Here is an 11,802-nt window from a genome sequence, read left to right as displayed (position 1 = left end):
AGGAACAACGCAGGCAGGGCTGTTGAAGGGGCAGCGAGACTGACCTGGAGCGGGAACTAAGTGGCCCGCGGAAGACGCTAGAAAAAGATGAGCTGCCCGACAGCAAGGTCCCCCCCAGTGGGAAAAGCCATAGATAGGGCCAGAGGTGCAGGAGCTGGGGCAGGGCGCTTCAGGGGACTCTGGAGAGCGAAAGAGCTGAGAGACGGCGGGCAAGGTACATGCCGAGGACGGGCAGGGAGCCCACTTGGGAGCTGCAGCCAGACAATCCCGGGCACGTTGCATGGCGGGGCTTGAAGGGGGGGTGAAGGGAGAGGGCAAACCTGACCTCGGTCTGGGCCGTCTGAGTTGGAAGGGGTGCAAGCCTGTAGGGCCTCCCCCTCCCCCTCCACTGCTTGTGGGCAGGGGCACCATTCAGTGGCCTCAAATGTGTCCAGAGGGACTGGAAACCTTCCTTTCTAGTCCCTCGGAACCCCCCTCCCCAGCCTTCACTCCTCCTTACCTCTTCTGCCCCCTCATTCCAGACACGCGCACGATGACCCTGCTGGATGCACAGCGCGGCTCCCCGGACATCTCCCTGCTCTGCTCATGTCAGTCCCTTGCATCAAGATTCTGTCTGGCCTTCCTTCTCTGGCCCCTGGACCCCTATTCTCCTTAGGTTAAATGCCACCTCCTCCGAGAAGCCTTCTCCAGATTTTCCCCGGGCAGAATCTAGTTCTCCTTCCTTGGGGCTCCAGAATGCCTTTCTGTCCATCCCTTTCTTCTCAGCATTTATTCCATAGTGTTCTAATTGGCTTGGCACATCTGCCCTTCCCTCATTCTCTGAGCTCCTTAAAGGCAAGTACTCTGTCTTACTGATCTTTCTGTCTTGATTGGCCAACACAGACTGGCACACAGTAGGTCAACTAACAATGGTGGAATGAATGAATAAATGAATGAACGGACTAACTGTAGGAAGGCTGTTACACACACCACACCTCAGAAGAGTGAGGTCATGGCCAGGGGAACACTGATCACAGAGGTGCTCGGATGCACTCGGGTTCACCCCAAACCCTTTGGAATGATTGATGATGTTTTAAGATCTTTTCGTATCTCTAAACTCCATTGACCTCTTACCTCCTTCCAAATCCCCAGTCTCAGCGCATCCCGACCAGTCTTTTTAATGCATCTTGCTTTCTATAAACCACCAAGTGACTTCAAAAGCCCACGTTATTCCCCAGACAGAACCAAAGAACCCATCTCCTCTGTTTATTCCCCATCCTGTTTAAGGTTTATTATTGAATGTCATGAGGTTTCCTGTGAATGTGCTTTTGAGAGGACACTCCTACTGTGGTCTGAGAGCTCTGCATGCTAAAGGGTAACGTGAGAACACCGCTATGCCAGACATATCTTCAAAACTCCTCAGGCTTGCCTGCCAAAACTCACTTTACGGTAACTCTTTGCAGATCATCTTAAACTTCACATCCATGGATTTGTTTAAAAGCCGCCTGTGCTGGTACGACTACGTGGAGGTCCGGGATGGTTATTGGAGAAAAGCCCCCCTGTTGGGTGAGTTGACTTCAGAAAGCCTTAAGAGAGGAGTGCTCAGATGCTGTCTGCGATGCTGTTAATATTTGGAAGGGTCCATCCCGCCAGTCACAGGAAGCTCTCACGGGTCGGTGTCATTGTAAAACTCTGAGCACTCCATTTGGCCGCACATGTTAAAAGCTTTTAAAACTGCGAATACTCTTTGACCCAGCCGTTCCACTTCTTAGAATTTATCCTAGGGAACTAATTAAGGAAGTGTGCAAAGCTCTCGCTACAGGGATGTTCAGTGAAGCAGGAAACATTGAAAACAATTTAAATATTCAACAGTCGGGGTTAGATGAATGAATTATAATACATCTTTTCAATGAAAAACTATCCAGCCATTAAAAATAAAGTTGGAGGGGGCTATTTATTGATACAGAAAGATGTTCATTGTACATTGCTACACAAAAGGTGTTGCAAAATAGGATATGCAACATGTAGGATTCCGTTTTAACAAAAATACACTTGTATATCGATGCAGGCGTTGCAAAACCAGATGCCTTCGGGTATAAGGTATAAATGAGTGAGATGGGGCTGGTATAATAAAGTAAGAAGTGGCAGGGAGTGTGGCAAACTGAACAGTAAATATCCTGACTCAAATGACCCAAAACAAAATTACTGAAAACATTGTGCAGCCTGGACTTGACTGGAAGAAACCATTTTGTGATCTACAATATAAATATTAAGTAAAACAAGAAATATAAATAAATAACACACAGTGGTTATTTCAGGATGATGGAGTATTTTTTAAAATTTATTCTGTTGTTGTTGTTCTTGGCTTAGCTATATTTTCTAATTTCTCTATGATGAGCATGTATTCTTCTGGGGAGATGAACAGTGCCTGAACTCATCCAGGAAAAGGCAGGTGGACCTTTGAGTGAGAGAAGGTAGGCAGGTGGCATAAAGAGAAAAGTCAGTTCACTCAGGATTGGTCACCAGAGGCAGATCTCTCAGGGTGACCAGGGAAGATTACTGTCATATAGAGGACAAATGGCATCAGTGTTAGGACAATGGACATGGGGACTCGTTTGGCCCAGAAATGTCCACCATGGTGGAGCCAGAATGAGAAGCAGAGTCATAAGGGGCCAGCTGGGAGGGTGTCCGCTGAGAGTGGGTTGTCCTCATTTTTAGAATGCTATTCAGGGTGGGCTTCTGAGTTGGACCAGCGTAAGTTCGCAGTGCAGACTTTGTCCCTGGCATGTATTCACGTAGGCAGAAAAGCCATACTTGTTATGCTTCGAATGACTGGCCTGAGTGTGAGCTGCTATTAGGACAACTGACCAAAGATGGAGGCCAGAAAGAAGGGAAAGCGCTAAGGGGGGGAGTTTCACTGCCAGACTGAGCCCAGCTTCGTTTCAGATTCTGGGGTAGATCAGAAGAGACAGGGACAGAGGGTCTGGCTGGACCCAGTGGGGCCTGGCAGATACTAAGCTTCTGTATGGCCAGAGGGTCTCAGCCAGATCAGCTACCACTGGGAAAGGCACACAAGCCCACTCAGTCCAGAGGGCCATGAGTTTAAATTGGAAAGAGCTAAGGTGGGGAGTTTCACTGCCAGACTGAGCCCAGCTTCGTTTCAGATTCTGGGGTAGATCAGAAGAGACAGGGACAGAGGGTCTGGCTGGACCCAGTGGGGCCTGGCAGATACTAAGCTTCTGTATGGCCAGAGGGTCTCAGCCAGATCAGCTACCACTGGGAAAGGCACACAAGCCCACTCAGTCCAGAGGGCCATGAGTTTAAATTCCTGAAGGTACAAATAGATAGGAATTTGTAAAGAAGTTTTGATGAGCGCCCTTGCACTCTGAGAAAGGAAGCACAGGGTGGGGGGCAACCTCGTGGTTTGGTTTGTATACTTCTGGATTATTTGGCTCTTTTACAAGAATGCATTCCGATATTATTTTATAATTAATAAAAGAAACTGTTTGGGAGGAGTTTCATGATAACATGGAATCTCGGGCACCTTAGAGTCACTTAATCACACACCTTCATGAGAAAACCACACTCCCCAAGTGCAAACCAACTCGCTAAGGCCACACAGCCTGCTGGTGGCTGAGATCAGGTCAGAACTTAGATGTCCAGCTGATGCGGCAAGGGGACTGCTGAATCTAGAAGGGGCTCCCCATAGGACTGCCATGATTCGTTGTTTATCTGAAATTCAAATTTAACTGGGCTTCCTGTATTTTTGTTTGCTAAATCTGGCAACCCTATACCCCCCAGGGAATGTGATAGACTTGAAAAGCTCAGGAGGGGGAAGCTCTCTGTTCCTAAAGTTCCATGGAGAGGGCCAAGGCACGCTCCTGAAAATGGGCACAGGCAGAGGGATTTCCAGCTGTTCCTTGAACATGAAACAAGAATTTTCTCACTACAGATCCTGGGAACTCTGATTACACGTTCATTGATTAGATGGAGCTTTTGCTGTTCGTCATTGTCAATGATGGTTTTTTGTTTGGGTTTTTTTTGTTTTGCTTATATTTTACACACTTTTGCAGTGAGTGTGTGTATGTGTATGTGAGAGTGTGTGGATGTGAGAGAGAGAGAGAGAGAGAGAGAGAGAGTGTATGTGCGCGCGCGCCGAGTGTGCTGTAGCCAAGGCATGGCCCAGCGCCTGTAACCGTCATTCTTCATTTGCAGGAGTTCTCCTTTGCCAACTATTTGGCCTGCTCTGATGTTTCCAAATGCAGTTGTTAGTGAACTTTTGTGTTTGGAACAAGTGCATTGTGTGGGCTGAGCTGGTCCCTGGGAGGGGTCAGTGCCATGAAATCTGCCGGGAGGAGGCAGGTCAATGCCCCTTTGGCAGGAGAGAGAGCGGATTAGGGCGGATTGTGAAAGTATGCATCTTGCTCTGAAAAACTGTGCATCGCATATTTTCCCAGGGCAGTGTGTGAAAATCCAGGCATAATGGACGCATAACTTTTTATGAATGAACCCTTTATGACTCCCCATGGAGTCCACTTGTAGTGTCCTCATCTGCATTTCCTCTTCTTGATATCCTTATTAAACTCCTCCTCCAAAGGCAGCAACCAGATTTCAGTTTAGGAATCTGACACCTTTTCTCTAGTCCATTTTCTCTCCAGCCTGCTAGTCTCCTTGGGAGAAGGCTGTTTGGGGCCCAGCTTTTCACATAGTGATTAAAGGGAAATGTAAGTAGATTGAGAACATTTCACGGCTGCTTAAAGATAGCAGATTGTTTTTTTCAGTTTCAGGAGTCACCGAGGAGATTGCACCTAAAGAGGGGAGGAAGGTGGCTGCATACAGAACTCATCCAGTAATCTGAAACACTGGCCTGTTAATTGGATTCCCCTCCCTTATTTCTGCTAGAGGAATTACTCTAACAATGCACTTTTGTAGGCAGAACGGTCCTCGGGCATTCTGTCCCACCACAACACACACAAAAGCTTTTCTTCCCCCTTCCCTGAAGTGGGGAGGGAAGTTCAGAAAGGCCAGACTGGCCAATCAGTGTCGCGTGGCTCCACTACTAAGGGCTCTCTGGGCAGGGGCAGCCCCCCAAATGATCAGAACCGATGGCATGAATCAAACTGGCTAGCCTGGTATTGCCACAAGTTTGCTTTATGGTTTGAGTCTTTGATCTTCATTCCTATGTGTCTGTTTCCAAATTGGGAAATGGGAATAGTGATTATATTCCAGACAGCAGATTTGATGTCTACTGATCCAAAAAAGGTGCTGTGTTCAGAACTGCACCTCAAACAGAGGAGTTCCTTTGGATGGTGGTGGCTGTGATGGTGATGATGATGAAGAGCGTGAGACTGATGATGAAGGTCAAGATCTCAGGCTGCCAAGATTCAAATCCTGCTGCCACTTACAATCCTGAGTGTAACTCACACTGAGTGTAACTCAGCTCAGATTCTCCAAAGCTCAGTTTTTTCAGAAATGAGATTAATAATAGCACCTATTTCAGAAGGTAGTAGGGAGGCAAATAGAAAATCCATGTAAAGTGTGTAGGACAGTGTCTGGCATAGTCTGGTTCAATTCCAAAGGGAGCTTTTGTCAGAACCATTACAGTGAAGGTGAGAATCTGGAGACATCAGTCCAGGGACAATGTAGAGGGTTCTAGTTAAGAATTACAAGGCGATCTGGGGAGACATTGCTTAGACATAATTTGTAATTTATTCTACCAAGTCTAGCTCTGCCAAGGCAGTAAAACACACCTGAGCCAGTAATTCCTGTCTCTTCCGGGGTACGGAGCAGAGGTGGGTGGTCCTGTGGCCCTGGGGCGCGTGGTTTCTTAGGCAGCAAGGTGGTGGAAGTCCCTCTCTCTTTTGAAAACTTCCCCAGCGGCTGTGACAGCTGGGGTTTTAAAAGGAGAAATTTGGACTTGAAACTCGGTTTGGCTAAGAAAGAGTTCCTTTTGTGAACCGGCATTGCTTCACTGCTGTTCAGCGGCTCCGTCTTCTCACTCGTGAACAATACTTTCCCAGGCTTACATGCTGTTTTCCAAGAACTAATTGATACTAATTGGCCATGCCCAAGGAACCATTATTGGAAGTGTATAGACTTCTGATGGATTTTTCCTTGCCCAATTCTCAACAGCAGTTTTAGCTCATCTCCCTTAATATTAAGCTCCCCACATCCAAAAGGCTACAGGCAGCCAGAATCAGAAGGAAATGGAAGGAGATTAGCAACCTCTACCCCTGTGTCTCCCCAAAGAATGTCGACCACAGTTGGCCACTAGGAAATGTCTGTAGTGGCATTTCTTACTCCCTTAGTCTCATCCCCCGGCCCCATTTCTCAGAAGGGCAGAGCAGCGTTACAGCTTCAAGGGGTTGATCCAGTGGCTAACACAGTGCTGGCCATAAGAGGATACCCACTAAACATCTGTCAAATGGACATTAAAACATTTTTTGGAGATAAAATTCATGCACCATAATACATCTCATCATTAGCGCATGTAAGTCAGTGGTTTCAGTGTGCTCACAGAGTTGTACAGCCACCACAGTCTGAGAGCATCTTCATCATCCCCCAGAGAAAGCCCATACCCATTAACCGTCACTCCCCCTCCCCCCCATGTTAAATGGATTCTTGAGTGACTCACACAGTCAGCGCTTGGTGGAGCCACGGACGCTTTCCGTTGCGAGAGACCTTGGCTGGTCTGTGTTGTGAGCTGATGATGAGTATGACTCAGTCCATCTCCCACCCCACCCCCGTTCTTGCCCTGGCTGCCATCCTTATGTGGCATTGGAAATTATATGGCCAAGGATGACCATGCCCTGGGAAGGCCTGGCCTTCCCCCTTTTCCTCCGTAAAGGGTCCAAATTTCACGCAATGTACTCACGTGTCTAAGAAATACACATTTACTTGTATGTTCAAGACCACAAGTTCAGTAGCAATTATGAGCCCCTTTCCATCAGGTAGTGGGAACTTAATTACAGTCAATTTGTGGTTTTTCCCACAGGGTGCCAGTGGGGGGCACACTTTGTGCCAGGGCATGGTGTCTGGCACATTGCCATCCCAACTGGGATGCCATCCCATTGCTGGGATGTCCTCATCCCCCTCTTGTCTCCAGTCCTCTGTTCGCCTAAGTGGCTGCGGTGCCTCCTCCTTGGCTCAGCCCTAGGCCAGTTCAGATTGGTCAAGCCCACATCTCCCTAGAAGATGTTCTATGGGAGACATGCTATGGCTCCCCAGGCCCTCTGGGCTATGGGAAAGTCGCTTCCATCCCCTCCCAGGAGTCCTGTTGCTGCCATCGTGTCCTGCTTTCCCTGAAGAACTCTGCATGCCTGTCTCCTGGCCTAATGTCTTACGAAAACACACAGACACTCCTGTTCTGACCCCAGGTGGCACATGGGGAATCCAGGGTCTTGTTGCCCCTCCAGGCTGTGCCAGGGACTGCCCTGGGGGCACAGCTCTCTGCTTCTCCCAGCTCCTTAAACCTCCTTGGGGTCTCTATCAACCTTCTCTACCCAGGGCACAGGGTCCTTTCAGAGGTTCCATGGTGCCCTCTCCAATCCTCTCTCCTGCTAGGAGGGGATTGCTCCTCCATCTTAGGAATCTTTCTAAGACTACAAGGCAGGGGAAATGTGCTCTTATTCACTGTGTATTTTCCCAAATCTTTGGTACTGTGGCCAGACTTGTGGAATTCAAAAGCCAAGAACTGATTTTGTCATCGTGTGTCCTCTGGCAACCCTTCCCCGAGACAAGTAAGGCATAAGGCATGCCCCCCAAATAGAAGGGTGTATATGTAATAGAAATACCAGGGGGGACACTCATCACTCGCTCAGACCACCATCCCGCCACTGGCCTTGCTGGGATGTCCTCATCCCCCTCAGCACCTCAACAAGACCCACTGGTAGGGGAGGGGGTGCCTGGGCCACACTCAGGGTATTTGATTGATTGGAGTCTGAGACTCTCCTAAAGGAGGCATACAGGCGTGTGACTGTTTCCATCCCAGCTTTTAATCCTGTATGTGCTACAGGATGAGTTGCCCAGCGAGGACTGCTCCTTGAACCGCATTTAGTAACACTGCTGTCTCTCTGCCTGCACCGAGTCCCTCCGTGCTGTCCGCCAGCAGCCTGACCGTTCTTTTCCGCTTCCCAGGTAGGTTTTGTGGCGACAAAATCCCGGAGCCACTCATCTCCACAGACAGCCGGCTCTGGGTGGAATTCCGAAGCAGCAGCAGCATCCTGGGCAAGGGCTTCCTCGCGGTATACGAAGGTTTGTTCATGACGAGAGGAGCCGCCGGCGTGGTTCCTGATGTGCCTCAGTCCTTCACGTGCAGCCGGTGTCCCTTCCCACCCTTGCACGTGTGGCAGCTGCCCGAGCCCTGAGGGTGGGGCAGCACCGTCCCCTTCTCCCACCTTATGGAAGCTGAGAGGCTAGCTGGGCTCCCTTCAGGACAGGCGCCATCTACCTGTCACCACCCTGCCGAACCCTCATTCCAGTCCAGCGGGGATGGTGTTGGGGCTTATAGAACACTGTGGAAATGAAAGCAGCCTCTGAATAGCTGTGTGAGCCTGAGCAAAGAATCCAAACCTCTTTGAGTTTCATTTGTGAAAAGAGGACTTTGGACAATATCAAGGAATTTCCAGCTACATTTCTTGGAAGGGCCTCTGAGGCCACCATGGTGGTTGAGTTGAGGGAACCAATAGTTCTGGGCTCTAGGCAGCTGCCACCAGGGCAATTCTGTTTCTGTTTGTTCCACATATTGGTTTTCTCTGGCTGGTTACCCCTGTGCCCACCCTCCACCCAAAGGAAAACACTAAATAGTTATTAAGGCCCCTTAGGGACTTAAATTGTAATTTTGGAGAGGCCAAAGCTTTGTTTTTATAAAGGAAATAGCGTGCATGTGCGTGTGTACACATCACTCTGTACCAGAGGCCTCCACCCTCTGCATCAGAATCACTGGGGGATCTCAGCCCCCCAGTGATCACCCAGACACACTTGATCAGAACTTCTTGGGATGTGGCCCTGGCTCCCATAGTTTGAAAAATATCCCAGGTGATTTTGATGCACAGCAAAGGTAGAGAACCACTGCTCTGCACGGTTATCTTTATATGAGAAAAATTCAATTGCAAGCACGTGAGATTATGCCTTTCTGGAGGCACAGTCTTGGTTGAATGGAAATGAAAATGTTGGCAAGTGGAGCCACCTAGTGGTGTACTTCCTTAGTAAGGGTCTGACCAGGGACCCCCACCCCCCCCTTTCCTCCTGGCTCTTTTTCTAAAGCTACCTGTGGGGGAGACATTAACAAAGATGCCGGTCAGATTCAATCTCCAAACTACCCGGATGACTACAGACCTTCCAAGGAATGTGTTTGGAGGATTACGGTTTCGGACGGATTTCACGTGGGGCTCACCTTCCAAGCTTTTGAGGTGAGTACTGCTGATCTTAGACACTGTGCTCTATAAAGATACGTTTCCATTTTTTGGTTGAAAACAGGAACCTAAGAGGCCATTTCAAGTCCATGATGCATTTTGCCAGGACATCTGGTATCAGAGCCTCTGCAGGCTTTGAAATCACATCTGCCTCCTTGTTGAAGGCTGCTGGAGAAGGTGGGGGAATAATTGAAGCAGAACTCTAGAATGGGATCCCGGGGCATTTTGTTGAATCTTTCTTCCCTGTTTATCATGACTTAATCTCTTTGCAGCTTGATTCATCCTTGACTTGCACAAGTAGGAGACAGCTTGGAAAAGCCCAGGACATGTTTGGGTCCTTTTGTCTCTTGGTTAGATTTTCCAGGGTGATATTTAGGTTCCTTTCTTAAATTGAAAACCTTAAGGCCAAGCTGCTGTCTTTCACGTTGTCTCCATTTCTCTGTTTAGATTGAAAGACACGACAGTTGTGCATACGACTACCTGGAAATCCGCGACGGCCCTGCGGAAGAGAGCGCCCTGATTGGCCACTTTTGTGGCTATGAGAAGCCAGAGGATGTAAAGTCCAGCTCCAACAGAATGTGGATGAAGTTTGTGTCTGATGGCTCTATCAATAAAGCAGGCTTTGCAGCCAATTTTTTCAAGGGTATGAATTAGCAGTTGTTTCCATTTTGGTCACAGGATGAAGTATTGCCCCCCTGGCCTAAGAATCACAAAACCCATAGGGAACCTTAGCACCAAACAAGGCTTCCTGCAGTGAGGAGGCAGCAAGCCGTTTCAGAGCTGTGCGTAGATTCCCCAGCAGAGTTCACGACTGACTCGGGAACAGGCTCAGCCTTGGCTTCTTTCTTTGTGGCAGAAAGTTGTGCTGCCGCACTTGGAAATTAGGTTTATAAGTTTCCAAGGTCAACTTCATGAACTTTAGTGAAACTGAGCATTGATAACAATACATATTTGTGTAGTCACTATCATTAATTGAGCACCTACTGTGTGCCAGGAACGGTGCAAGGTACTTGACTTACACTATGGCATTTAATTCCCAAAATAAACCTCTGAGTTGGGTTCAGATCATGCTTGATCAGGGTTGAGAAGGGCTGCTCAGGGTCACTCAGTTAAGTGGCAGATCAAGAATCTAAACACAGTCTGACTCCTAAGCTCAAACTCTTTTTAGAACATTGCTTTGCATGCCCTTATGTGGGCCAGAGAGGCAGCCCAGGTCTTCAGCTCCTGAAGCATCAGCTCCCAGTCTACAAGCCTACCCTCAAGTGGGCAGAGCTGGGCAGGGGGTAGGGGGAGACTGAGAAGGTGTGGCACTCACAGGAAACAAACCTCGGTGCCGCCTTAGGGACTGATTGCTCTGTAAGATCTTGATAAAATCAGACGCAGAATGGCATGGGAAGACCAGCATTCCTGGCCCCAGCAGAGTGAGCTTCCTAGGACTCTTTTTTTTTTTAACATCTTTATTGGAGTATAATTGCTTTACAATGGTGTGTTAGTTTCTGCTTTATAACAAAGTGAATCAGTTATACATATACATATGTTCCCAGATCTCTTCCCTCTTGCGTCTCCCTCCCTCCCACCCTCCCTATCCCACCCCTCTAGGTGGTCACAAAGCACCAGAGCTGATCTCCCTGTGCCATGCGGCTGCTTCCCACTAGCTAGCTATTTTAGGTTTGGTAGTGCCACTCTCTCACTCTGTCACAGCTCACCCTTCCCCCTCCCCATATCCTCAAGTCCATTCTCTAGTAGGTCTGTGTCTTTATTCCCGTCTTACCCCTAGGTTCTTCATGACCTTTTTTTCCCCCTTAGATTCCATATATATGTGTGAGCATATGGTATTTGTTTTTCTCTTTCTGACTTACTTCCCTCTGTATGACAGACTGTAGGTCCATCCTTAGACTCTTTTGAATAGATAGGTTTTCCTTCTCTGCTCTCAGAGCCCTGGAATTCCTCAGACCACATGCTAAGAGGAAATATTGGCTATTCCCCAATGCATTGCGACTGGGCGCCCACCAGCACACCAGCAGCCACTGAATGGAGATATCCAATCTGCAACTGGTGGTCCCCAATCAGTGACCCCTTCCTCCCTCCTCTCCCAGGGCTCCTGGCTGTGCTAACCCAGAATTCCTGGTCCCTTCCTTACTCTGTCTCCCCATCTGCCCCCTCTTTATCCCCTTCTCCCAGGTTTTAGGTGAGCAGATGGTGTCAGAAGAACCCACTTCAAGCTGTGTGACCCTGAACAAGCATCCCTTTGTCCTTACTGAAGCCCCTGTTTTCCTCTCTGTAAAACAGGGAGAAGGAAATCTGCCCATTTTACCCAGCCAGCTGCAAAGCCCCAATGAAATGATAGCTGTGGAGACACTTCATAAGCTGAAAAGTACCACACAAGTGTGTGGGATTTTTTTTTTTTTTT

At 48.4% G+C, this 11,802-nt stretch overlaps 1 protein-coding gene across 1 annotated transcript in view; it reads left to right on the top strand.

Annotated features, from left to right (window-relative positions):
- The window catches only part of TLL2 (tolloid like 2), a 131,303-nt gene that overhangs the window by 99,249 nt on the left and 20,252 nt on the right, over window positions 1–11,802 (top strand). Inside the window, exons 10-13 of the mRNA XM_007456189.1 lie at window positions 1,443–1,545; window positions 8,116–8,232; window positions 9,244–9,389; window positions 9,840–10,035. Of these exons, the coding sequence (XP_007456251.1) occupies window positions 1,443–1,545; window positions 8,116–8,232; window positions 9,244–9,389; window positions 9,840–10,035 (562 nt within the window). The remainder of the gene's footprint in view (window positions 1–1,442; window positions 1,546–8,115; window positions 8,233–9,243; window positions 9,390–9,839; window positions 10,036–11,802) is intronic.

This window comes from Lipotes vexillifer, unplaced genomic scaffold, assembly GCF_000442215.2.
Source record: "Lipotes vexillifer unplaced genomic scaffold, Lipotes_vexillifer_v1.1 scaffold184, whole genome shotgun sequence".
Lineage (NCBI taxonomy): Eukaryota > Metazoa > Chordata > Mammalia > Artiodactyla > Lipotidae > Lipotes > Lipotes vexillifer.
This window is presented reverse-complemented; position numbering and strand designations above follow the sequence as displayed.